Source organism: Trichoderma camerunense (assembly GCF_050948025.1).
Source record: "Trichoderma camerunense strain CBS 138272 chromosome Unknown V8C40scaffold_2, whole genome shotgun sequence".
Taxonomy (NCBI): Eukaryota; Fungi; Ascomycota; class Sordariomycetes; order Hypocreales; family Hypocreaceae; genus Trichoderma; species Trichoderma camerunense.
This window is the reverse complement of record NW_028145368.1, coordinates 44,822-70,000: the sequence shown is the minus strand read 5'-3', so window position 1 is coordinate 70,000 and position 25,179 is coordinate 44,822. Positions and strand designations below refer to the sequence as shown.

Here is a 25,179-nt window from a genome sequence, read left to right as displayed (position 1 = left end):
ATCTGGATTCACCCATGAACCTGCGCATTTAATATCATGCTTGCCATCGCAATCCTCGAGCTTACATCTGGACAACCTCTCGCTAGCCTACTGGACCCTCGTCTCCCAGTAGCATGAGCATCGTCCTGCCGGGTAAGCCGCAGTCAAGACTCCAAGGTCTGGCTATTGGTTATTGGAACAACTTACACCTGAATGTAAGATTGTCTTATCCCTGAAGCTCGGAGCTCCAAGCTCGAGACCTCTCGATACAGCAGCAGCTTGCTTACCATGTGCTCCTCCAACCACAAAGGCATACATTACCGGGAATGCATTTACCATCCTCGATGGATTGCAGACGATCCTTCAAACGATATACGACGACAATGATGAACCGCTGCAGGCAATAGCCATTGACGAATTGACGGGCAAAATCGCGACGAGCACAGCGACGCAGGTTCGAATCTATAAACCATTGGAAGAGCTGCAGGAAGATGCATTAAAGGTCACATCATCCTGATCATTTGCAATGTATGAGATATGAGCTCACATTTCAACAGTGGGCGCTCCAAGTCACCTTCGACGTACCTCAGGATGGCGCTGGAACGACATGCGCGTTGTCTTGGGGCAGCTCAGAGGAGCTTCTAGTTGCAGGCAACTATCTATCTCTGTTCACCACTGGGGAGCACCCCGGGCGCTCATGGGAGCAATGGCTTCCTAGCCCTGCGAAAACCGCGACACTATCGTATGACTCGGCCTATATTGCCTCCATCGCTGACCACGACTACTTCACCAAAGTTTGGCGCCGCTTAACCTATGGCTCTAACGACGTCCGATTTGACTTGGCCTACCTACCTCACCCAGACGTTGTTACAAGCATCAGATGGCGCAAGCCGTTCCATGTTGAACAGACGTCGGGCAATGTCTTGTACACCAGCTGCTTAGATGGCCATGTACGTGTGTGGATTCCAGTCGATACGGCAAATGGTTGGCAATGGCAACTTTGGGGGAAAATCAACGTCACCGAATCAATGCCAAGCGGTACCCTTCCGCAAGAGCCATGGTTGGCTTGTATTATCGATGGGCGAGATTTCACAGCTTCCGTGGAAAGGGCCATAGAACAGCGAATGGCAGATGACAGCAGCACTGATGATGTAGCATTGGATCATTTGGTGGCCATTGCGAACAGGAGCCCTGAGATATGTCTTGCTATGAATCGGTCGGGCTTCTTGACTGCTTGGGCTCTGGAGAATGTCGGTAGTACGTTGGCGGACGATCGCCAAATCTTCAACATTGCGCAGACGATATCACCGGGACTGGAGAACCTCTCTAGCCTTCTACCCTCGAACGATTTATCTCATGTGGAAATCCAGACGTATTGTAATCGAAAGAATGGACAGCTGCGGATACTACTCCACGTTTTCGATGGCAGGATAGCCATATTTGAATGCAGCGCTGCAGATTTATTTGATCCCACGACCAATGATAAACGACTACTGCTCCATTCGATATGGTCCGGCCACTCTGCCTCAATCAGAAAAATAGTGCGCAATTTCAGCGGCCGAGCGGCGGTATCGAGGACAAGGGATGGCGAAACCGTCGTGTGGGATCACACGCCAACAAATCCGGTTGGATCCTCACATGGGTTCCTTGATTTCCGTCGTCGCAGCATTATTCCAGAGGCCGGCCATATTCACCGCATTTGCGTTCTCCGTCAAGGCCGATTTGTCGTTTTACACAGGAAGAATGTTTTATCACTCTGGGATTGCCGGCATGGAAAGGGCAGTATACTCGCTGAGTGTACGTATGACGCACCGGGTAATCCTCTTTGTCTTATCGTTTTGCCTAGGCCGCAGGGTGCAAATTATAAAATTGCGCACATGGCCATGATAACATCCAAGGGGCATGGGATTGTCTGGCAGCTCAGTCTTCCAAACTATGCCAAAGACTCAACAAGTACTCTAGGAGCGGGTATCGAACAGTTTTGCCAGTTTGATATCAAGTCTGATGATGATTTGAAGTATGTTATTCCTGTTGATCCTGCGGGTTCTGGTCCCGTAACATCAGGATTTCTGGACGTCTTTGCCCGGGATATCGCCATGTCCTGTACTCATACCGGCCGAATCGACCTCTGGACAGCTCGTGTTGATTTGGAACGCAAGAGTGTTGGATGGCTGTCAACGTGCAATGCTGAAACGGGATTCTCGGAACCGGCATTGACCAGCGGCAGTATGCTCAAAAAGGTTGCAATAGTAAAGTCAAATAGGTCGACTCTTGCCATATGGGATGTTGGCGGCTCTCGTCTCGAGTTTGACGAGGACTATCATTCGCAAGATGCTATCCAGGATCTTGATTGGACTTCAACCCCCGACGCTCAATCGATATTGGCTGTTGGGTTCCAGTATCGTGTACTTCTCCTATCTCAAATGCGATTTGATTACTTGAATAAGGGCGCCGCTTGGGCACCAATTCGCGAGATTAACATTCGTGAACTGACACCCCATCCAATCGGAGACTCAACATGGCTTGGTAATGGACACTTACTTATCGGAGCGGGCAACCAGTTATTCGTCTATGATCGACGTGTCAGGGCTGAGGAATCGCTTACTACTGATCTCAGACTGCCTCATCGTCAAGATGGAACATGGGATCTCTTCGAGGCTGTACAGAGATTTAACGGACCTCTCCCCGTTTTCCACCCACAGTTTCTTAGTCAATGCATCCTCGCAGGAAGAAACAAGCTCGTGCGACGAATTCTTGTGGAGCTTCATAAGACGTTGAAGTTTCTTGTTCCGGGAGAATCTGTGGATGATTACCTGGGAATTGACTTGCAAGAGTTTTACCAGACGGAAGTTGTATGATATATTCATTCTTATTTATGTGTATATAAGCGTTCGGCTAACCATTTGTACAGGAAAACAGCAGCCAAACATCCAATAAGGGGTTCAGTTATTTAGATTCAACCGCAAAAGAAGAAGACGAGGAAGTTTTCACCGAGGAGACTGCCACTTCAATCAACGAACGGCTTACGAAACTGGGTATTCCCCAACTCTCAGGTCATGAGCAGATTCAATTGGTAGACATGATTGAGTGTGTGGCATTGGTGGAGCGAGAGCGCCGCTCGATAGACGAGAATGGAGCCCGTTTTATGCTATTTTTCCGACAGCACGCACTTCGAAAGGGGCGCACGAATGAGATACAGCTTTCCTGGAGAGAAATTAACTGGGCGTATCATTCTGGCAGTCAGGACATTTTATCGGAATTTGTGTCTCGACAAAACCATAACGTTTTGTTATGGGAGAACGCGCGAGAAAGCGGCATATTTATGTGGCTCACTGACACACAGCAATTGGTTTGTGAAATTTGCATGATGAATTTTGGCAGAAGTGCTAACAGTGGGTAGCAAAAAACATTTGAGGCCGTCGCAAGAAATGAATACACCAAGAACGGGGACAGAAGCCCGGTGGAATGCAGCCTGTTCTACATTGCGCTTCGTAAGAAGACGATACTGCAGGGACTTTGGCGAATGGCTGGAGGAGACAAGGAGCAAGCCACAACTCAGAAATTCTTGGGTCACGACTTTGAGGAACCCAGATGGCGCACAGCTGCGTTGAAAAATGCGTATGCGCTATTGAGCAAGCGACGATTTAGTAGGTTGAATCACGAAGACTTTGATGGAATATTTCTAACAAGCAACAGAATATGCGGCTGCCTTCTTTTTACTGGCTGATAAGCTGGAGAATGCCGTTGAGGTCTGTCTTCGTCAATTGAAAGATCTACAGCTGGCTATTGCCATCACTCGCGTATACGAAGGCAATGATGGGCCCGTACTACGAAAACTACTGCACGAAGAAGTGCTGACAGTCGCATCGCGTGAGGGCAACCGCTGGCTCGCATCTTGGGCATTCTGGATGTTAGGGAGAAAGGACATGGCAGTGAGAGCGCTTGTTGTGAGTATTGTCGATCGAAAAAAATTCTTTGGAGTTTACGAAGCACTAACGGATATATATTTACTAGACTCCGATATATACCCTCCTTGAGACACCTTCCTCGCCAGATTTAAAATCTCGGTCTTTCTTAACAGATGATCCAGCTTTAGTTGTTCTTTATTCCCAGCTGCGACAGCAAACGCTGCAGACATTACGAGGAGCGTCCAAAGTATCGCCTAAGGTGGAGTGGGAATTCGTTCTTCATAGCGCAAAGCTTTACGATCGTATGGGTTGCGATCTTCTCGGCCTTAGCCTAGGTATAAACATCTTCCCCTTTTTTATTCAAAAGATCTGGCGGAATAGCTAACAAGGTATACTAGTTCGAACGTGGGAGTTCCAACAGCAAACAACGACTGGACTCGGAGGTGATATGAACCCATTGACGCTCCTGAGACGAAGAAGCTCGCTCGTTGTCAATGATCTCCACACATCGGAGCTACACGCGAAGATATTGACCGAGCGTGAACAGGTTAAGCGTCCTGTAGCGCCGCCCTCGACTTTTCACGAGCCAGACGCTGCATCATTGCTTGATAGTTTTGGCTTGTAGAGTAAAGTAACTGTATATACACGAAGGATTCAACGGAGAAAATTTTTGGTATGGCGGGGTGGGAATAAGTATCACTGATTTTGTCTCAATAAGCATGTTTCTTGTATCCGTCGTAATGATATCCTGTGCTGGAACTCTGCTCACGAGAGCCAGCCTGTTTCCGTATTGGCCAAGCCCCCTGTATTATGAACGTTCCACGTTGATATGAATTCTGTCGTCCAAGTCGATAAAAAATATTAATCAACAGATTTGTTGGCCATACTAGGGAATGCAAGACTTTAGTCGACATAATCATCCTCCCCATCTCCACCCTTGCCATTGGCATCCTTGCGAATGGGAATCTTGATACCCTGAGCGGCAAACGTCTTGCTCAAAGGCGTGCTTTCGCAGACTCCGGGGAATTTCTTCGCGGAATAAACATTAAACACCTCGCTAAAACATGACGCCAATATCGGAGCCCTTCCTGTATTGACCTTGCCAGCCCCTCCGGGAGCGCCAACGTTGACAAAAGAGAATCGTAAGCTACGCAGGCAAGTTAGCACCCCCACTTGTACGAGCTGCGTAAAGGAACCGCCTTACCGAAATGGTCCTTCTGTTCGGACACTCAAATCTTGCAGGACAAACCAGATGCCCAGATGGTCCGTTGTATCGGTTAGGCGAAAGGCACTCGCGGCCAAGCTGCCTATGAGATTCCGTGTGAACATGCCCTGAGGCTGGCCACCGACCACGGCCATTTTCGTCAGGGAGTTTGGATCCATATATCCTCCAAAAGCCGTTCCAGGGAGGCCCGCATCCGAGCCATACGTCTGATGCCGTGGGAAATACTGCGTCGGGGGCCCGTATGTGGTAGGTAGATACGCCGCAGAGCCTGCAAATTTGATTAGAATGATCTGCAAACTATCAATACAAGATGGGCAGCCATTGCAATAAAGTACCTTGGGCGTTGTAAGTAGATTGGGGAGCCTGAGGAGCCTGAGTCTGGTATTCTGGTGGGTAGTTTGCAGTGTGTGGCAGACTATAAGTGGCGTCACGACTCGGGGGAGGGATATTTTGGCCGTATGTCGAGTGCGAGCTATCTGCAATTGTGATGGATGCATATGGATACGATACTGCGGTTGCTGATTGACTGCTTGTGGAAGAGCGAACGAGGTTGACCTCGCGTGTGCCCTCTTCGTTCCACAGATCAACGTTGAGTACAAACATGGAATGGTCAATATCACTGAGATTGAATAGGTTAGAATGAGCCTAAACTTGTCGACATATCAGACCGCACTAGGCTGTACATACTTGCAGTCTATCTCCTTTCCGGTAGCGAGATCGGTGATGACAAGCCGTACGCAGGGCGGTGGTGTAATTGGCCGTCGATCCTATGGGGCTGTGAGCAGTCTGGTGGAAGTCGATGCATGAGGGATGACCAGGAGCAACTGACCTTGTCACCGAAGCCGCACATGCGGGCTCGTCGAGGCTGCTGGACTACATCAAGGCTTGGAAGCTGGATTAGCTGTGTTGGATCAAAAAGGATAGCAGCGCGTTGAGGCAAACTAACTGGTACTTGCGACCCGTAAGCTCGTCGCTCTTTGAGAATGGAACGAGCATACTTGCCGACCCAACCTGCTGTCCCTCGGCGTGGATCAAGGCACTGAACGATTCGCGATGTCCGGATTGGCGTTCGAGGACATGCTGAGGAGGAAGAGAATGAGGAGGGGGAGGCTGCTGCTGCTGCTGATCTCTCTGCTCGTTGGACGCAGGGTCCAGCACCCGCGGTGGCAAAGGCTCATGCTGGGGTTGCTGGGTGTGTGTGTTGTAGGCGTTGATGGGTGGCGGCAGCTGATGGTCTCGTTCCTGGTGGTGATGGCCCTGGACCTGGCCCTGGCCCTGGTGAGGTTGAAAGTGAGGCTGCAGGTGTGGAGGAGCTTGACTCTGGATTGGAGAATGGGGTCCAGCTCCAGCTCCAGCACCAGTAGGAAGTGGATGGCGCGGCTGGTGATGATACAGATGGTCCAGAGACGCGGAGTTTGACGCCGAGCTGGGACTTACAACTGGGGGGAGAGACGGCACAGAGCCATGGCCTCCGATAGGCGCCTGCCGGGGCGCATCCGAAGAGCCATAGGCCGGGTTCATGATTTCGAGGTCGGATGGTCAACCGACGCTGTCATTCATTACCTGTGGATATTCTCAGACAAAGTGACAGACACGGAGCATACAAGTCAGGTAAGGATGCAGGACTCTAGCGGCCTGCCTAGCCCTGAAGCGGGATAGCAGTATCCCACTCGAGGCTGTCTTGTCTTGGGTTAAAGAGGTGAAGGTGTTTAGTGGGAACCTGGCGCGTGCTTGGTTGGGATGGAGTTTATGTTGGAATTTATATATTACCTTGCTCGGAAAGGGCTTAGTCGTATTGACGCGTGCGGCCAAGACTAAGATATTCGTATATGACTAATCATCATACTAATTTAGAAACAGGTGTATTTTGTTTTTTAAAGTGTAGCATGTTAAATATTTGTTAATCAAGAAGTTTATTTAATAATAATTCTAAAATTTGATATATTACGCATCATATAACCAATACCTGTATAGTTAAAACAGTTAAATCTAAAGGTATGAGATCCCGGCCGTCGTCTTGAAAACAAAATATAATAATAACAATAAAAAAAAAAGTAAAGATAAAAATATAAAAAACAAAAGTCTAACCAATTACCATACAGCGTTCCCATAATTTGAAACCCCAATACTAGCAAGAAATCCCCCCCGCATAGCACCGGCACCGTGTCTCATACCTGTAGCCGTCTAGGTCGCCTGACCGCACCGCGCAACCCCATGACACAAACACATGAAGGCATCATCTCTTCCCAATCGATAAACGTCATAACAGTCATACGGAAGTCAAGGCAAAAACCACTGCCCCAAGTCTCAAGACTTCTCCTGCTTCCGACGCTGCGGCTCTGGGCCCCTAGAGATTCCAGAGACGACTGAAGACAAATCCACTTCAGCTTCTGTAGCCGTCTCGTGCTTCTCGTTGGGCTGGAATCGCTTAAGAACAGCCGAGATCATCATAATAAACCAGTAAAAGTTGAGAAAGTTGAGAGTGAGATTTGACACGAGATATGACGTTGCAAGCCAAGAGGGGACAGTGGTCTCTGACGTCGCATAAATCATGACGGGCGATTCAGAAAAGGCCTTTGCTGGGTGAGCATTGACAGCAGAGAATATGTCTCTGAAAACGCAATACGATTGAAAGGTACCATAGATGAGTCGGCAAGAGAAGAAGCTGAAGAGCAGAAGAATGCCGTTGTACAGCTGAGGGCGGGATCCAGTCATGTTGACCTTGTCAAAAAACCAATGAATGTTGAGGAAGGGCGTGGAAAGCTCCCATAAGATGAAGGTAGGTCCGTAGTAGTTGACAAAGGGACGCTGGTGAATAGTTAGTAGGAAACATCAATGTATCTTTGGAGAAACAACATACAAATCCAAGAGTGTAAACCAGCAGGGCTGCGATCGCGTGCGCAAGAGTTCCGAGCCCAAACACATCCAGGTTCAAGCTGGTCACAAACAGATCCCATACAAAATAGCCAGCCGCCAAGGCCTGGACCATACCTAAGGCACCGGTATATCCCCATACTCTCTCTTCCTGATCCATATTGCCTCTCTCTTGATCTACTACCATGACCCAGAGGGCAATGATGTTGATCAAGGTGCTTTGGATAAAAGACACCACGTGAGCATCCCAGTTGAGTCGTCGTTTGCGAGATAACTTGGAATAGTGTTGAGGTGCTATTAATCTTGACAGAATGGGCGAAATGGGCCAGAAAATGAGTGAATAGAATATGGCAGACAGAAGCACTTCGTGGATGTGCAGTGGCAGCGAAGGGAGGCCGTATCGGTCACTGAACGGCTGCACCAGCTCGGACAGCCATGGTATTGGCGGGATGAAGAAGGGATCCTTCATTGTAGAATATCTCGGGGTCGATCGCAGAGGGAAGGGTTTCGTCTATGGTTTCGTCTATGGCGGGGATGTGTAAAGGTAGAAGTTGTTGAGCTTTGTTGGAGTTGCAGGTGTCGAAGTGTAAGTAGTACTTTAGGTAGGCAAGCAGGCAGGGAAACTTTATTAGGGGCGGAACAATAGCTAAGGGACCTAGCCTAAGGAGGGGCTCGCTCACATGAGGGTCCCTACAAGCTGGAGGTCTAGGTAGCAGTACTAAGGCAATAAGGGTAGCATATGTATGAAGATAAGCGATAACACAAGTACATCCTTGCAGGGAATGACTACCACAGATTCCACTACCGAACGTGTATATATGTCAAGTACTTTGAGCTCTGTTCTTTGTAAACGAAATGCGTACGTACCTTACGTATGTATGTGGAGCATTGAATCTGGGCTGTGCATCATAAAAAGATGTAATTATACATGAAATAGGCTCATGCAAGTAAATGTTATTCATGCCTTTTTCTTTTTTTTCTTTTTGCTCTTCTTCTCTTTCTCTCTCCTTGTGTAATAGAATAGTACCTGCCTGGGTACTGCAACCAGGTACATACGAGCTCCGTGCTACCTGACCTGAGCTGTGCTAGTACAAGTAATATTATTTTATACACATGTTAGATTGAATATGGAGCATCTCTTACTCCTTTAGGAGATTTCGTAAGGCCGCTGGCTACTTTGCTGCTACGTACCTGGGATTATGCACTAGATGAAGGGAGGGCCGAATCCACTGCATTAAGGACTGAGAAGCTAAGAGGCGACTTAGCACACGGTTGCCCGTGCCTTGCTGCGGCTACTGTACGAGTACTTGTTTATTCGTCACCCTGTTTCATACAGTAGGGAGTCCGCCATCCCCAAGGAGCATCCTGTGCTCCTTGACCGTCACGATGAATGGGGACCTGAGTCTCTCTCAGGCTCTCGGAGGACTTCGAATCGCCAATCCCGACGATGCTACTGATGCTGTCCACGACGACCCGAAGCCGTCGGCACCCCCAGACGATGTCGAAGCTTACAGGAACGCTTCGCAGCCCCAATCTCAATTTCAATCCCAACCTCAACGCACCCTACACTCCTCGGACGGCTTGCGGGTGACGCTCTCCGATGCAACTGCAGGATCCGACGTCGTGTCTGGTCCAGGGGCGCAATACCTTGGCAGAGAACCCAGCCAAAGGGCGCCTTCACGCTACCATCACCCACCCCAGCCCGCGATTTCTCGACAGCCGTCCCAGCGCGAGGGCAGTGCTGCCTCGAGTGCCAAATCTCAGGCATTCGCCGGCGATGCCCCTGTCCCAACAACCAGCGAAGAATGGAAGGACCGCGGCGCTGCCGTTGGTGTACGCCGGGAGCTCGACAAAAGCGGCCGTCCGGTCGTTCGACAGATTAAAAAAGGAGTTCGAGACTTCTCCTTTGGACGGGTGCTCGGAGAGGGCTCATACAGCACCGTATATCTAGCGACCGACCGCCAGACTCTCAAGGAGTACGCCATCAAAGTTTTAGAAAAGAGACACATCATCAAGGAGAAGAAGATCAAATACGTCAATATCGAAAAGAACACATTAAATCGCTTGACCGAGCACCCTGGCATTGTTCGTCTGTACTACACGTTCCAAGACGAGACGTCCCTTTACTACGTGCTTGATCTATGCAATGGCGGCGAGCTGCTCGGCGTGCTGAAGAGAACCGGCACGTTTGATGTTGAATGTACCAGATACTATGGGGCCCAGATTCTCGACGCCATTGACTACATGCACTCTCGAGGAGTTATACACCGTGACTTGAAACCAGAAAACGTACTGCTCGACGACCAGATGCACGTCAAGATTACAGATTTCGGCACTGCCAGGCTCCTCAACGATCCCCGAACCACTCAGGATGGAAATGCCGATGGTGGCGATGGACTCGACACGGATAATCGTAACGACGACGGCCGTGCGGCATCCTTTGTTGGTACGGCCGAATACGTGAGCCCCGAGCTGCTTACGCACAAGAATGCTTGCAAGGCTAGCGACCTTTGGGCTTTTGGGTGTATCATCTATCAGCTACTGGCTGGACGGCCACCCTTCAAGGCCGGCAGCGAATACCTGACTTTCCAGAAGATTGTCAACTTGGAATACGAATTTCCTCAAGGATTTCCTCCATTGGCACGGGACTTGGTGGAGCGATGCCTTGTTCTTGACCCAGCTAGGAGACTCACCATCGAGCATATCAAGAATCATGAGTTCTTCAGCGGCCAGCCTTTTGGAAGAACTTTGTGGAGGTCGAAAGCTCCACGACTGCGTCCTTATGTCCCACCCGCCCAGGAACCAAACATCATCCAGCTCAACAACTTTTCAACAAGCCCTAACCCGACCACCCGAGCACAGCCACCAAACAGCTCGCAAGGCAATCCAGTGAATGGCAATAACCGACCTGCTCGCATCATCACGGAGTTGCCACCCCCGACACAACTGGACATTGAGTGGTCTCCGGTGCTTACACGAAATAACGAACGTATCTTGAAGCTTGGCGACATGATGGTTCTTTCTACGCCAATACCCAATGGATCCAACGGGAAGGGGTCTGACGAGGGCCATAGGAAACTGGCTCGGTTCTTTGGTGGAAGTACGACCAAAAAACGGCAGAGGCTTGTCATGGTTACTTCAAGCGGCCGCATCTTGTTGGCTCCAGCTGGCGGTGAAGAAAAAAGAGCAAAGCAGGAGCTGTCGCTTCTGGCACCCGATACAACGTGGAAAACTCATCAGGATGCCAAGGGCCAGTACGTATGGTGTCTCGATACGGTAAGACTATATACCCCCCTTTTTCCTTTTATTATTTTCTTGGTCATCATGAATCTCATACATTGAATAGGGCGGCCAACACTTTACATTTGAAGAAACAAAGACTGCATCTAGTTCAGGGGGCGACCATGCATTTGCTGAAGAGTGGGTGGAAAGCCTAGAGAGGGCCAGAGACATGGCATTGTCACAACAGACGCTGGCAGCTGATACCAGCTTTGGCGAGATGTCGTCAACAGTATCAACACCATCCAGCACTCTGGTTGGCAGGGGGAACACTTCAGATGGCTTCGGAGGCAGCGATCGATCTGGGCGTAACCATTTGAGCAAAGGCCAAGCCAGCATTGAAGACCCCGCGCCGGCAAAAAGGAACCGCTTCAGCAAGAGACAATCACGCAATGGTCTAGGACCTGCATTCTAACCCCAAAACCCAAGTTCAAAACACAAATTGATGTTGGGAAGCTAATCGAAGTGGAGGAGTTGTCCCACGTCTTAGCAAATGACTTGACTTCAGACATTTTACTTGACAGGGTGTTTTTATCACATTGAGTACAATGGCAACATGAAGAGCGCAGCGCATCATTGCCTTGTTGATTTTCGTCTTTTAGAGCGAGACTTAGTCGCAGCGCACATGTCTTTTCTTATTGTTTTCTCTCTCTCTCTAGCATTGGATGGTAGAATGGTTCAGGGCGAGGAGCCCTACTGCGCGGCAGCAGAAGCAAGCAGCAGCAGACAGAAGATGATGATGGCTGGTGTTATCGGCATTTTTGTCGTCATAAGAAAGGGGACTCGAGGGGCCCATTTCCCCTCCCGCCGTTTTTGTCTGTATAGTGTCTTGTCTTTAGGGATGTAGACCCGGTATAGTAGACGGCGCAAAAAGTTCCTTGGGGCACGATATAAATACTGCTATAAAGCGCGCCGATACATGGAGGTATGTTTTTGCCTGGTATATAGGTTTAGCACTGGTTGATATACAAGTAATAAACGTTGCACAATAAGATGATTGACAACTTGTTATTAATATTAATATGGTTACATAATAATTGACATTCGATTCTTTCTCTATAAAATATTAACACACAGAAGGTACTTAACTTATAGCGGCGCAATGCCAGCTTCCAACATCATTGTATGGTGAGCGGCTTGTTGGTTTGGTGTAGCGCTAGATTCGCGGTGCAGTAGCTTCATAGCCTACCATCACTGACATGTGGTGGCAGATTGGGCTTATTAGAGGCAAGTATTTAGCATGTGGTAGTCAATGTACCCAATCCTAATCTACAAAGTATTCTATATCGCGTTTTACATGCCATTTGTGGGCTTATCAAGGTATGCTGCTACATGCCCGATACATTGACACCTGATAGGTGGAGTTGGAATGTCTGGCTGGGTTCAGAAATACTAAGTAAACCCAATGGATGACTTGCATGGATACATGCTGGTGCGCTTTTTGGTACCGGTTTCGGAGGGCCCCGAAAGACTCAAAGAAACGAATTCCGTTGTTAGCGCTTTTTTGGGCCATATTCGACTCGAGTGGCTTTCTAGCAGAGAATCGGATCCGTTCCGTCATTTTCAATTGTATGACTCGAGTCGCAAAAGACAAGTCCCACTTGCTTTCGACGACTTACTTTGTGCTTTTCTTCCCACCCCTCCATTGGCGACATTGTTTCTTTCTTGTCACTTTCGCTGTCGTTTGTCGCAACAATGGATCTCGTTAACAGGTGAGTCTTGGAGGCAACTATATGGCGTTGGCTAGAAATTCATTCGTTTCGCTGTATAAAGAAATAAAAGATGCTGACTCTTATCTTGTCATAGTCTCAACGGACGCTTGCTCTTTGCGGTGCCAAAAAGTTAGTCTCATTGATCGCAACCGCATTTCTCCTCCAAATCCTGTATTTGGCGCTGACCCTTTTTCCTTCTGCAGAGGGCCGATTGAACTCGGCTACCTTGAATCTCCTCGAAGGCGCCGACATCCAGTTCCGGAGAGAAAACCGCCTCGACATTGCCCTCGTCAAGAACCTCCCGATAGCCCTCATCTTCCTGCCCGCGGCCGACATCCCGACATTCGTTGGCCAGGGCCGCGTCGACTTGGGAATCACCGGATGGGACCAGGTCAAGGAGCACGATGCGGGCGTCAATGCCTCTGCGGCCACCGCGGGAGCTGCGGGCACTGAGAGCATCATGGAACTCGAGTTTGGGTCATGCAAGCTCCAGGTCCAGGTTCCTGAGAAGGGCGTGTACGCTACCAGTGCAGACCTCATCGGCCGTACCATTGGTACGAGTTTTGTGAACTTGACTGCGGAGTACTTTGCGCAGCTGGAGGCTAAGGCGAACGGTGGTTCGGCTTCTGGAAAGCTTCAGACTAAGATTATCGAGCTGAGTGGCAGTGTTGAGGCGGCATGCGCATTGGGCGTTGCCGACGGCATCGTCGATCTTGTTGGTAAGTTGATTTTTTACATACTTGCGCCCCCGCCCGGTTTTCCATTGGCGGCTCTTAGCATCTCGCAACTAACTCCGTCGCAGAATCAGGAGAGACCATGAGAGCTGCGGGACTAAAAGCTATCGACACAGTCGTCGAGTCAACTGCCGTCCTCATCAAGTCCCGCTCACCATCCAACCCCGAGTTGGTCGACCTGATCGCCTCGCGGATACGTGGTGTCATCACCGCCCAGCGATACGTCCTTTGCCAATACAACATTGAACGATCAGGCGTCGAAGCAGCTACAAGGATCACCCCCGGAAAGCGGGCCCCGACCATCACAACGCTGGACGACGGCTGGGTTGCCGTGAGCTCAATGGTTGAGAAGAAGAAGATTGCTGTGGTTATGGATGAATTGACCCGGGTGGGAGCCCACGACATTTTGGTCCTGGACATTCACAACACACGATAATGTCTATTTTGGAATGAAGATGCTGTCCAACATATGAGAAAAGGGGGAGGTCAAGATACTGGCAACATGGGGAAAAGGGAGTAAGGCAAAAGTGTCAAAAGAAAGAAATTCACAAAGAGGCTCATGCATTAGATAGATTACGGCTAAACAAAATTAACTCGCTTGTAAATATGTTTATTCTAAAATGTATTCCCCAATATTTCCCCATCTATATCGCCCAGCGATCATTAGGGCAAATCATCATATCTATATGAGCTTCTGTCTGTACTTCGTAAAGTCGCACTCCGCCGGATGCTGTCTATCCATACTGAGCCGTCCAGCATGTCCTGGACCGAGTCTAAATTACCATCGTCTACCGGACGTTCCAATTCCGCAACCGTCGCTTCCCGTACATCCGGCATTTCAAGCTCGAAGCTGAATGTCGAAATGCCTCCGCTCTCCTCGTTTACCGATAACGATTCGCGAGGGAGGCCGAGGGGGTGATTGTGCATGGCGCCGCCATCTGCTATCGACTCCGGAGGCCAGGCCGACTTTCTGTGTCCATCTTCACCAGCACCCGTGCCGAGTTGGGACAGCTTCGCTTCTGTCTGTGCAGAGAAAGAGTCGTCTTCGTCATCTTCAACTAGAATATCCGGGATTCTAAGCTGCGGGATGGTTGTCATGCGTGAGGCTCGCTTTCGCTCCATGTGTGCTTTGAATTTGCGTGACCAGTATCTGCGCCAATCTAGTCAGCTCGCTGTCTAGGTACATATGTTCAGGGGGGTCCAAAAGGTTTTACTTACAGTGTATCAAAGAACCCCTGCACGGTTCGTCGTCGGATAGCTTCGTCGACACGCTGTAGTCGTGCTCGACGCCGCAAAAACTCCTCAAGCCTGTACATTGGTTAGCAAATTTGAGCTTCATATATAGCTCAGCGGTAATAACTCACCTTAGACTCTTGCTATCATTGATAATATTGTAATGGGCAAGAATCATCAAAACATCAGTGAAAGCGATTCCCTTATCGGGATCGGCGCTGACAAGGACTTCCTCGTAGAAGATATTAAATCGATGACGGCGTTTGCGAATCTTTTTGACGTCCAATTGGCTGAGCCTCTCATTTAATTTGTTGATATCAATGTCATTTAGCGCAGCCATCGAGACTATCGAGGTATGGCGAGACATCCTGATATCTTCGCGAACATCGTCCAGGATTGACCGTACAGAATCCTCTGCTTCATATATCCGCATCTGGAACACGCCGGATAATTCACCGAGAAGACGAGGGAAGGCTTCCTTGGTGATATAGCCAGTTCCTGCTGGATCTACACTCCGCCAGGCTTCCTTGAATCTTCGAATTTCATCTCGATCAACCGCAGACATGCCAGACGAACGCTGGTAGACATAACTGAAGCTTTCGAAAATCAACGAGACAAACAGATTCACGAAGATATACATGCTGACAATATTCCAGGCGATGAACAAGAATCTGGCCCATGGCTTGCTGCCGCAGTCGCTGTCGAAAAAGCTTTCGGCTTCGACGCAAAGCGGCGGCTCGATGCCGGCGTAGTCTTCCATGATTTGATTCCATCCTTCTCCAAGGCTCATTCTAAACAAGAAGATCAAAGCCATCGGAACTGTTCTAAAGTTGATGTCGCTTCCCTCATTGTCTCCAAAGCGGGTCAGGCTGAATGTCTGCGTCATTGCAATGGCAAAGACAAGGAAAAAGACGAACCAGGTAGCCAGGAGGTTACCAATTACAGGCAAACTGGCCGCGGCCGTCTTGAACAGCTGATCCAGAGCGTCGTTCCGAGGTATCACCAAGAGAACAATAGCCACTAAGAATATCTTTTGCAGCTGCACATATGTATCAGCCCTAGCGTCTGCAATCAACAGTGCTAGAGTAGCAATAAAAGCACCTGATACAGCCACGAGAGAGTAAAGATCCCAAGAGCTTCGTCGGAAACGCGTCCAACCCAGGCCTAGAATTCGGATGGTGATGTTGCTGATGTATATCAGGCTGAAGAGTAAAAACACGTATTCACGAGTCGTAGTCCACCAAGATGGCTCGTCATTGAATTCGGCAACTAGCAAAGCCAGATGCAAAACTAGGACCACGGTAACCGCTTGATACCACTTGCCTCTTTTCTCAATGGCTCTCTTGTGACACCATTTCTTCCATTTGTTTTCCGATTCATCATATGAGCTTTTTGACGGCGAGATGTGGCGTAAAAGCTTTCGCAATTCAAGCCATGATCGCTGCTCTGCTGTAAGATATGCAACGCCGGTCTGTTCTGTGTAATTTCTCATAAAGACGGAGATGAACAGAGTAAGGATGAAGACAGTTGCCAAGAGGTTGAATACAACGAAAAACATGGCATTCCCCTGATTGGCCGCATCCTGTGGCTGCATACCGCGACCAACAATTGCTTGAGCAGCAAAAGAGACATCCACCCATCCTTCTTGACTGACGATCTGAAACAAGGTGAAGAGCGACGAGCCAAAGTCATCAAAACTGAAATATGGATTTGCTGCCACCCTTGGTGCCAAAATCGGCCAATCGCTTGAATAAGGAGTGCTATTGAATTCGCCAAAACATTGGGATAGGAGAGATATGTCGCCAGAATCATTGCAAGACACTAGCTCTCCATTGAAGAGATTTAAGCCGTAAATGGCAAATGGAATCAGCAGAGAGATGGACACAAATGCGGCCTATGACAGTGTTAGCAATCTCTAGTAAGGGTCAATGGAATATAGTGTTCTTCATACACCTAAAAGTTTCCACCATCCGACTATGATGAGTGAGTGAAACGTGTCCCGCGCGCTGTCGCTAACATTCAATAGTCGAAGGGCTCGAAGGGCTTTGAATGCACCCAATGCTCTCGAGATGGCACCATCATCGATAAGTAACGTCACAACATTTATCCATAGCGTAATCAACACAACTGCGTCAATGATACCCCACGAGCTACGTAGGAATGCATTGGGCGTCCATAATAGACCGTCGGCGATTATTTTGATGATAGCCTCGATTGTGAAGATGACAGCAAAGGCCATGTCTGTCCAGATATACCATTGAGTCATGGTAGCAGGATGGTGATCTCGGTACTCCTTCTGATAGAGCGGTGTTGTGACACATGCTATCACAACCATTGCAAAGACTGAGGCGTAGATGAAAGTCGATATCGTGTACCAGGCTATCCTGTTAGGTTCGACACCGTCGAAGCGCTCAAGGCCTCTTGCTGGGCCTACAAGACTTTGACAAAATCGCCGGATGCGACTGGTGGGAGGGAAAATGTATAACGAAGTATTGTATCGTGGATACTGAGCGAGATAATCTCGCTGGGCTTTACGGCGAGCCGACGTTGCTGTCACCGCCTGCCGAGCCATCTGTCGAGGGTCCAAGGTGCCATTCGGACCGTCAAAACGAATATTTGAGTAGAAGGGGTTGGGCTCGCTCTTATGGATCCGGGACCATATCTTCTTCAAAAACCCCGGCCTACCATCTCCCATCAGCCTCGTCGTGCTCCGTTGCGGTGGGCCTCTGTGCTCTGGGTTAAGACGGAGAGGGTCGGCCACTTCATCATCTAAAAACTCCTGTACCACGGTATCCTTGAGAAGCATCTCCATCATGCCTGGGCCATAGTCCAATGGATCCTTGCGGCGGCGGGATTTCCCCCAGCTGAAGATGGTCGACAGCGTAAGATTATTGGCCGTACGCCCAAGTTCCTTCCTTTGAAGAAAGGCCTTGACTTGCTCTAAGCGCTTCTCGTCTTCCGACACATCAAAGTTTTCCTGGATAACAGCAATAAACATGTTGACCAGGATGAAGAATGACAAAATGAACCAGCCTATTAGAAATATTGCACCAATCCAAGCCGTTTTCGTTGCTGTAGTATAAGAGGTGACCGAGTATAAGATAGCCGTCCAGTTCTCACTGGAGAGTATTTGATACATGCCGAGAAAGGAGTTGAATATGGTGTTGAATGAGATGCGATTCAAGTTCCCGTCATCGTCATAAACGGGGATTTGTCCCCTGAAGAGCTGCGCAGCTAAGATTGCCACCAAGAAGGTCATCAAAAATACAAACAGCATAAGGTTCCCAATACCCGCCGCGCTTCCCAGCACTAGCAAAATGAGCTTTCGCGTCACAGGGATTGCCAAGACAATTCGATATGCTCGAAGGACTTGAAAGACTGTGAGCCACGCATACACCCGAGTATTGTGAATAGGCGGAATGAGAATTGCGGAAGTGATAATAGCCAAGGCTAAATCAAATAAGTTCTGCCAACTCCGATGGAACCTAGGCCAAAAAGCCACAATTCGAATGATAATTTCAACATCAAGAAGTATAGTGACGACAATCTCGGCTGCGTTGATAAATTTTTCTCGAGTATGTGACATGGATGCACTACGGCAAGCTTCACTGAGTAACGCAAAGGCAACAACAACTAACCAGAAGAACGAGGTTTTTCTGTATAAATTCTGTGCAGGCGAAATTTTCCGTTGTCGCTCGTCTGCGTGCGACTGTGAGGACGGTTCGGCTTCAAGCGTAAAGGCACTTGACTTGCTTTCTTCACGAATGACCTGAAATGATGAAGTAATGACGGCTATCAGCAGGTTGGTCAACCACAACATCATAATCATGATTGCCGCGCCAAAAAAGAGAGCCGCTTGAGGGTAATCTGAGCCCATAGTGTAATACATCAAGTCAGAGAAAGTATTGGCACTCATGAGGACAAAGACCAACTCGAGGGAATGGAGGATGTTATCAAAGTTGACAGTTCCATTGTAAGGGTTATCCTGCTGCAGGCATATCGATCCTCTGGGGCACAGGAAACCTTTCCCTTCGGCAGTTCCTCTGGCCAGGTTGTCAAGCGATCCGGGGGTACTGAATTTTACCCAAGGTCGTGTGGCTCCAGTCGCATTATCCAAGTAGCCACCGCAAAATTCCATACTATTGGTGAATGAGGCTGTCAAGTTGGTGGGATCTAACGGATCCAACCATACGCATTGTCGACTAAGGCTGGATTTGAAGCTTTGTATGCCGATGATAGCAAAGAGGAGCCAGAAGAAGCTGATAAGAAACGCTACACGAACGAGGAGAGGGGCTGCTTTCTTTAAACTTCTCAGGATAATCTATGTCGCATAAGTATGGCATCACAACAAGTCGGAGTAAATAGACTATCACTTACAGCAGTGCCGTGAGTAAGAGCTAACAGTCTCAAAATGCGAAGACAGCTCAGCATTTTGAAGAGAAAAAAATGGCGTCGGTTCTCAGTTCCACTGATACTTAGCCCAAAAGTAATCCAGAAAGAAACAACAGCAACAAAATCCATGCGATTGAATGAATGGCGCAAAAAGGCTCGACGTGCCAGTTGAAAGCGTTGCTGGTCCTCAATCGTCTTTGGACCAGTCTGGGGGCCCTGCATCAAGGTTGTAAAAGAACGGGCAAAAGCAGGGGCCTGAGGTTGAGTTGACCGAACTCTCTTCGTTGACTTTTGTCGCTCGGGCCGAAAAATGGTTTTGTATCGATCTTCAACTGCTGCCCTGATGCCCCTTTGGCGATCAATGGTACTGTATTCTGCCGCATTTAATATGAACCCTGAAACCACAATTCTAGCACCAATCTCTAATGTGAATATGATAAAGAGCCCAAGCATAGTCCAGTCTATTGGTTTTTTACCCCATCGCTCAGAACGCTCATTGCCAGGACTGAAGACGTCTGGCCAGGATTCCACGGCAAGTAGAATCGTTTGAGCGATGATAAGGACTAAGATAAAGGGCTCAGTAAATGGATTGACCAGGATATCACACATCCATAATCTAAATCGGTTCTCTGGAGAAAATATGCCTAATGTTTTGCCCTTGAGGGGATTGAGAGGTTTTGCGCGAGCGGCGCGAGGTGGAATATCGGTAGTCAAGAACAGGTTCTGACTAGCCTTCTCCTCCCGAGAAGAAGCTGGTCGGCCATAATACGATTCGGCGCCATACGTCGTCGTTGCTGGGTTGGCCGGTCTTTCACTTGATGAGTCGCGGGAGCGGGAGCGATAACGTGAAGATCCCTGGTCGGTGATATCTGATTCTCCGCTAAGATTCACGACTCTCTGGGACATAGCCCTCACAATTGATCCGGCGCGATGAAAGGCTCCAGATGTAGACGGTGATCGCGATAGGCGAAAGTCTCCAGGATCCAGTGATAACCCATAACTTTGATGACCAGCGGATAGATAACCCGAATTCGAACCATGTCCAAAATTCTTTCCCTCTTGGTCACGGATTGGAGCGTTGTCGTCATCGCGAACAGTCTGGAAACTGCTCCTAGCAAGGATTCCGTGAGCGTCTTCGTTATGGGTGCCAGATATCGGTTGTACTCCCGCCGTAAGCGGAACTCTATCAGAATCTGAATAGTACGGATTCGCTGACTCTTCGATGTACTGCGAGCCTCCATCGAACGGGTGATATGAATCTGGAGCAAAGTGTGGTGATTGCGAGAGAGGCGGTGGAATATCAGGAGGAAGCGCTGCCTGTAGCGCCGTAGGATCTATATGCGAATCGAAGTTTATACTATCATGAGAAGACGAGCTATACGACGGGTGCCAGTAGGTTGACAGTCCAGGTTCGTTATTCGTCCTCGTTGGCTCGCGGTGGTTATCGGACGAATTGGCGCCTTGTAAAACCAGAGGTGGCGGGCGTACCGTCCGGTCGTCGTCTGGCCGCTCGGAGGACATTGTCACAAGCTCTCAAAGCGATATGCGTCGGAATCGTAGCACGGACTCGACATTACGGACTAGGCCCGACAGCTGGTCCCTTTGCTGGAATAAGCATCGGCCGACGATAGCGCCTCTGTGTAGTTTTCGAATAAGTATCCAAACAGTGTTTTGGGGGGAAAGGAATCGAATACCAACATCTAGCATATACACATATTGAATAATCACAAGCCGACTATCAATGGGCAGAGAACAGGGGTTTGGAGGCAGCTTCGCGTTTCACTTGCGCCACACTTCGTAATGCTACAAGGAGTTTAGGAGATGTCTATTTTTAGAGCTTAATTGACCTTGTGTTACGTACTTCTTCATTAGTATTTATGAATAGTTTGTTAGGTGAAGTCGACGAAATAAAATAACGTAAATAAACTATGTAGGTTATAATGATATAATTTTTAAAATTGAAGAACTATTTCTCACTTAAATTAATTATTTGATTATTTAATATAATATATTATTTACATGGCGAATTTAATATTCATAGTGCATATTACGTAAGACAGCTAACTAAAACAAAACTCTAATTTTCTTCTCTCCTTCAGTATTGATTAGGTAATATTTCATTCTTTATGAACACTGTCGTACGATTATATAGTACTAAGCTATAACGGGCATGGTGTCAAATGGTTCGTCTCCATCCTGCCGGTGACAATCGCAACATCTTCGACTCAGGTACTGTCATCAGCACTACTCACTCACCTCAGCCAATATGAAGTACAGCCTGTTTTTTGTCGCGGCTCTCAGCCTTTTCCAACTCGGCTCTGCTGTTGATCAAAAGAAGTCAGCCATCATTTGGTTTGATGACGCCTCTACTCCAGATTCATTCGTCAACCAAGTCAAGGACAATATCCTCAAAGCTGGTGGCAAAATCACACATGTCTACACAATCATCAAGTATGTTTCTTCTCAACTCTAAGAGTCCAAAACATTTATTAACATTCTCATAGGGGCTTTGCTGTAATCGCGCCGGAGAAGGCACTCTCGACGGTACAAGCAATGGGCTCGGAGCACTCGATTCGCGTGGAGGAGGACGAGATCGTATCATCCCTATAAATAATACGGGTGACGTTGTCGCAGAGTTCTAGGCGTCTGTGCCTATCTATGTTCAACAGCGAGGGATAATACTGCTACAGTCTTGTCGGGGGCGTATGGCGCGTATCTAATTCTAAATCGATTACTTTTCTTTTCCCGCTTCTCGTTTCCTAGTGGTTATGGTGATGCATTGTATTTGTCTCTTGCCTACCTAGTAAGCAACATGATCCTATCGATAAGTGAGATACGGGGAGAATCGCATCGCTCCTGCCTTTCATTGTCGCATCGTCTACTCACTGCTAGGTAGGCACCTACTAATATACTAATATTATGCCCTAACAACTTCTCCCATCCAACAACGTCCACGCCTCGTGCGAGTCCCTCTATTGAGATATTTCGGGATGGAAGCCGCAGAAGATGTCGCGGGCGACCAAGACGCTGGGACCCATGACCTCGAAGAGTCCATCGTCGCTATAGACGTAAGAGACAAGAAGATGATGGGATGCAGCATCTTCTCCACGGCCGACGGTGTTCTCAAGATAGCGAATGACATACCTATGGTGAACGAAAATGTAGCAGAGCAGTTTCTCAATTTCGCGCAAGCGACGACAATTCTGATGTCGCGGCGAGTTCCGGAAACAGTCTTGGCCTTCGTTGAAAAGCATGTTGAGAGGAATGCCGAAGGTGAGCATTTTCCTATGTATTCCGCATCTGATAAAGCTAATCATTTTAATTCTTTGTGTGTTTGGATAGCAAGACTTGTTTTACATCTAATGTCCTCTTCTGATTTCTCGCACATGTTTGCTTGCGAAGAGTTGTCGTCGCTATATCCTCATGGAGTTTCCTCATTTCCGATTGCATCTCCATCAAACATTGAGAGGCAATCCGGTGAAAACAATATACAAGCTCCACAGACCCCCGATCGCCAAGAGCCTCATTGCATGAAACTGATCCGTTGCGGCTCTTTAATTGACCTAGATAGCGTTGCATCTGTGAGTAAAAAATCGCATCAAAGTTGATGTCTAGATGAGTACTCATAAGAACAGTTAAGCTGCGCAGGCGCCATTTTTACAGAGCTACATCGACGTCGTTCACTCGCATCGTCTTTAAGCAGCTCTATCACAGAGAACCGGTTTAATGTGGTGTCCATTACAATGTTTAACTTGTTGGATCATGTTTTTATCAGCGAGGAGTCCCTCCTATCCTTACAGATTATCAATCACGAGTCACATCCAAATAGCCAAGCTTGGAGCGTCGACCCTTCGGCTGGAAAAGAGAACCTCTCGATATATGGTCTCCTTCATCCATTGGCTTCTACCCCCCAGGGCCGAACCCACCTCCGACACATGTTTCTTAATCCTACATCAAACCTCGACATCATCGCTGACAGACAACGCACTATTTCCATGCTTCTAGAACCCAACAACGAGGAAAAGACAAGACGAGCCGTCTCTATTGTACGAAAAATGGGAAATATAGCGCATACAATGTCACATCTTCACAAAGGAATAAACTCTCCATCTTCTCACAGATCATTCAACATTAGTGTATAGGGTACACTAAGAAGATTCGCATCTCAATCCCTCAAACTCAGAGAAGTTGCAATTGCTTTGTCCGGCCCGAATCAGGGTAGTATTATTCGCAAAGTGAGTGGCCTAAACCTTGTCCGACACTGGTTCTAACAACAACTTAGATTATCGACGGACTTCCTCCACTGGCTTTCAATCAGGTAGGCAGCATGATTGATAGAGTCGTCAACTTTGACGAGACCAAGTTCCAGCAGCGCTATTCAGTCAAGCCTGGCATTGACGTTGAATTGGATGCATTAAAACGGCAGTACGACGGCATGAATAGCCTCTTGACAGAGGTCGCCAATAGTGTCACTCAAGATTTGCCAACGTGGGCACGTTGGCATATCAAATCATGCATTTTCCTTCCACAGCTTGGGTTTTTGACTGTAGTCGAGCAAGACTCCCAGCAAACGAATGGTGGATTTGATTTGGAATGCACAAACGATGGCCAATGGAAGAAATCGTTCGTCGATAATGAAAAGGCTTACTATAAAAATCGTCATATGACGGATCTCGACAACCAGTATGGAGATATATACTCCCAAATCAGCGGTAGGATTCGTGTCGCCCGACTAAGCTCACAGATTTACTAACAATCAGAAGACAGAGAAGTCGAAGTGATGCAGAAGCTAGCCGTGGATATTATCGCCCAGGAGAACACGCTTCTGGCAGCTGCAACCATTTGCGGAGAGTTCGATGCCCTTCTTGCTCTTACTATTGGCGCTACAAAGTATGGCTGGAACGCACCTCAGATGACAACTGAAAACATCATTGACATCAAAGGCGGAAGACATCCGCTACAGGAGTTGCTAGCTCCTTCATTTATCCCCAACGATTGCCTCATCGGCGATGGCAATACGACACCAGGACGTCGAGTCCAAGCGTTAGTGTTGACTGGACCAAACCAGTCTGGGAAAAGCGTCTACATCAAACAGGTTGCAGCTATCGTTTATTTGGCACATATAGGGAGCTATGTACCAGCTGATAAAGCCGTGATAGGCACGGTGGACAAAATCTTGACTCGGATCTCGTCACGAGAGAGCGTGTCCAGTACTGGAAGCACCTTCGCACTGGATCTCAAACAAGTCTCACATGCCATGAAATATGCTACATCACGAAGTCTGATCATTCTGGACGAGTTTGGAAATGGAACCACAGCCGATGATGGCGTTGGGATGTTCACAGCAATGCTAGACTATTTTCTTTCTTCAGCAGCGCAGTCGCCAAAAGTATTGGCGGCTACGCATTTCTACGAAATATTTGCCAACGGCTACTTGAATCACCATAGTCAACTCGCATTAGCGCACATGGAGGTGAGAATTGACACGAATGCTGTTGATGCGGAAGATAAAGTCATTTACTTGTTCAAGCTAGTTGAAGGATACAGCTCGACAAGCTTAGGCAGCCAATGTGCTAGAATAAGTGGAATCCCAGAGATTATCACCGACCGAGCAGAGGTCATAGGAGAATTATTAAGTCGAAATAAGGACTTGACTTATAACTGGTCCAAGGGAATAGATGAAGAGGCTGATTTCAACCATGTATACCAAGAAATCGAGGAGTTTTTGAACCTAGAACCAAGCATATAGATCAAATTTGCTGGTCTCAATCATTTTGAGCTTAATTTAACAAAACAATTATATTTAATGTCTGCGCAGAGCATTTATCACATCTCTGGCCCTC

General features: G+C 48.1%; 8 protein-coding genes across 8 annotated transcripts; 5 read left to right on the top strand and 3 right to left on the bottom strand.

Moving 5' to 3' along the window:
* The first annotated feature begins 2 nt into the window (after positions 1 to 2).
* Positions 3 to 4,654, top strand: V8C40DRAFT_231804 (RAVE protein 1 C terminal-domain-containing protein). The gene is made up of 7 exons (XM_083213002.1): positions 3 to 194; positions 290 to 2,831; positions 2,891 to 3,328; positions 3,380 to 3,626; positions 3,676 to 3,926; positions 3,994 to 4,222; positions 4,286 to 4,654. Exons 2-7 carry the CDS (start codon positions 510 to 512, stop codon positions 4,510 to 4,512), a joined length of 3,714 nt encoding a protein of 1,237 aa, XP_083077423.1. The 5' UTR covers positions 3 to 194; positions 290 to 509; the 3' UTR covers positions 4,513 to 4,654.
* V8C40DRAFT_231801 (velvet 2) lies at positions 4,162 to 6,850 on the bottom strand. Its single transcript, XM_083213001.1, has 6 exons — positions 6,059 to 6,850; positions 5,942 to 5,996; positions 5,800 to 5,879; positions 5,448 to 5,731; positions 5,092 to 5,380; positions 4,162 to 5,034 (listed from the first exon to the last, which is right to left on the bottom strand). The coding sequence occupies exons 1-6, from the start codon at positions 6,631 to 6,633 to the stop codon at positions 4,791 to 4,793; spliced, it is 1,527 nt and encodes a 508-aa protein (XP_083077422.1). The 5' UTR covers positions 6,634 to 6,850; the 3' UTR covers positions 4,162 to 4,790.
* Positions 6,851 to 7,008: 158 nt separating this feature from the next.
* On the bottom strand, positions 7,009 to 8,600 carry V8C40DRAFT_231800 (TLC domain-containing protein). The gene is made up of 2 exons (XM_083213000.1): positions 7,973 to 8,600; positions 7,009 to 7,920 (listed from the first exon to the last, which is right to left on the bottom strand). Exons 1-2 carry the CDS (start codon positions 8,453 to 8,455, stop codon positions 7,420 to 7,422), a joined length of 984 nt encoding a protein of 327 aa, XP_083077421.1. The 5' UTR covers positions 8,456 to 8,600; the 3' UTR covers positions 7,009 to 7,419.
* Positions 8,601 to 9,156: 556 nt separating this feature from the next.
* Positions 9,157 to 12,307, top strand: V8C40DRAFT_231799 (kinase-like domain-containing protein). Its single transcript, XM_083212999.1, has 2 exons — positions 9,157 to 11,262; positions 11,333 to 12,307. The coding sequence occupies exons 1-2, from the start codon at positions 9,373 to 9,375 to the stop codon at positions 11,678 to 11,680; spliced, it is 2,238 nt and encodes a 745-aa protein (XP_083077420.1). The 5' UTR covers positions 9,157 to 9,372; the 3' UTR covers positions 11,681 to 12,307.
* Positions 12,308 to 12,760: 453 nt separating this feature from the next.
* Positions 12,761 to 14,397, top strand: V8C40DRAFT_231797 (ATP phosphoribosyltransferase). Its single transcript, XM_083212998.1, has 4 exons — positions 12,761 to 12,977; positions 13,072 to 13,106; positions 13,181 to 13,696; positions 13,780 to 14,397. The coding sequence occupies exons 1-4, from the start codon at positions 12,961 to 12,963 to the stop codon at positions 14,145 to 14,147; spliced, it is 936 nt and encodes a 311-aa protein (XP_083077419.1). The 5' UTR covers positions 12,761 to 12,960; the 3' UTR covers positions 14,148 to 14,397.
* On the bottom strand, positions 14,253 to 21,034 carry V8C40DRAFT_88035 (calcium channel protein CCH1). The gene is made up of 5 exons (XM_083223560.1): positions 19,322 to 21,034; positions 16,896 to 19,265; positions 15,076 to 16,838; positions 14,930 to 15,019; positions 14,253 to 14,861 (listed from the first exon to the last, which is right to left on the bottom strand). The coding sequence occupies exons 1-5, from the start codon at positions 20,855 to 20,857 to the stop codon at positions 14,375 to 14,377; spliced, it is 6,246 nt and encodes a 2,081-aa protein (XP_083077418.1). The 5' UTR covers positions 20,858 to 21,034; the 3' UTR covers positions 14,253 to 14,374.
* Positions 21,035 to 21,602: 568 nt separating this feature from the next.
* Positions 21,603 to 21,946, top strand: V8C40DRAFT_261133 (uncharacterized protein; the record flags this gene model as incomplete). The annotated part of the gene is made up of 2 exons (XM_083219224.1): positions 21,603 to 21,787; positions 21,841 to 21,946. 2 exons carry the CDS (start codon positions 21,603 to 21,605, stop codon positions 21,944 to 21,946), a joined length of 291 nt encoding a protein of 96 aa, XP_083077417.1.
* Positions 21,947 to 22,326: 380 nt separating this feature from the next.
* On the top strand, positions 22,327 to 25,085 carry V8C40DRAFT_261132 (MutS family protein MSH5; the record flags this gene model as incomplete). Its single annotated transcript, XM_083219223.1, has 5 exons — positions 22,327 to 22,609; positions 22,679 to 22,917; positions 22,972 to 23,382; positions 23,619 to 24,048; positions 24,100 to 25,085. The coding sequence occupies 5 exons, from the start codon at positions 22,327 to 22,329 to the stop codon at positions 25,083 to 25,085; spliced, it is 2,349 nt and encodes a 782-aa protein (XP_083077416.1).
* Positions 25,086 to 25,179: the final 94 nt, after the last annotated feature.

What these genes read in the sequence shown, in the direction of transcription:
- V8C40DRAFT_231804 (XM_083213002.1), top strand. Translation starts at nt 510, where the DNA reads ATGAGATATGAGCTCACATTTCAACAGTGGGCGCTCCAAGTCACCTTC. An exon ending in TCACTGACACACAGCAATTG is followed by an intron (nt 3,329 to 3,379) that starts GTTTGTGAAATT and finishes AACAGTGGGTAG; the next exon opens with CAAAAAACATTTGAGGCCGT. An exon ending in TCTTCTCGGCCTTAGCCTAG is followed by an intron (nt 4,223 to 4,285) that starts GTATAAACATCT and finishes AAGGTATACTAG; the next exon opens with TTCGAACGTGGGAGTTCCAA.
- V8C40DRAFT_231801 (XM_083213001.1), bottom strand. Translation starts at nt 6,633, where the DNA reads ATGAACCCGGCCTATGGCTCTTCGGATGCGCCCCGGCAGGCGCCTATC. An exon ending in CTTACGGGTCGCAAGTACCA is followed by an intron (nt 5,997 to 6,058) that starts GTTAGTTTGCCT and finishes CCAGCTTCCAAG; the next exon opens with CCTTGATGTAGTCCAGCAGC. An exon ending in ATCTACTTACAACGCCCAAG is followed by an intron (nt 5,381 to 5,447) that starts GTACTTTATTGC and finishes TCAAATTTGCAG; the next exon opens with GCTCTGCGGCGTATCTACCT.
- V8C40DRAFT_231800 (XM_083213000.1), bottom strand. Translation starts at nt 8,455, where the DNA reads ATGAAGGATCCCTTCTTCATCCCGCCAATACCATGGCTGTCCGAGCTG. An exon ending in TGGTTTACACTCTTGGATTT is followed by an intron (nt 7,921 to 7,972) that starts GTATGTTGTTTC and finishes ACTATTCACCAG; the next exon opens with CGTCCCTTTGTCAACTACTA.
- V8C40DRAFT_231799 (XM_083212999.1), top strand. Translation starts at nt 9,373, where the DNA reads ATGAATGGGGACCTGAGTCTCTCTCAGGCTCTCGGAGGACTTCGAATC. An exon ending in ACGTATGGTGTCTCGATACG is followed by an intron (nt 11,263 to 11,332) that starts GTAAGACTATAT and finishes TACATTGAATAG; the next exon opens with GGCGGCCAACACTTTACATT.
- V8C40DRAFT_231797 (XM_083212998.1), top strand. An exon ending in GCTCTTTGCGGTGCCAAAAA is followed by an intron (nt 13,107 to 13,180) that starts GTTAGTCTCATT and finishes TTCCTTCTGCAG; the next exon opens with AGGGCCGATTGAACTCGGCT. An exon ending in CGGCATCGTCGATCTTGTTG is followed by an intron (nt 13,697 to 13,779) that starts GTAAGTTGATTT and finishes ACTCCGTCGCAG; the next exon opens with AATCAGGAGAGACCATGAGA.
- V8C40DRAFT_88035 (XM_083223560.1), bottom strand. Translation starts at nt 20,857, where the DNA reads ATGTCCTCCGAGCGGCCAGACGACGACCGGACGGTACGCCCGCCACCT. An exon ending in CTCTTACTCACGGCACTGCT is followed by an intron (nt 19,266 to 19,321) that starts GTAAGTGATAGT and finishes TATGCGACATAG; the next exon opens with ATTATCCTGAGAAGTTTAAA. An exon ending in GATGGTGGAAACTTTTAGGT is followed by an intron (nt 16,839 to 16,895) that starts GTATGAAGAACA and finishes ACACTGTCATAG; the next exon opens with GCCGCATTTGTGTCCATCTC.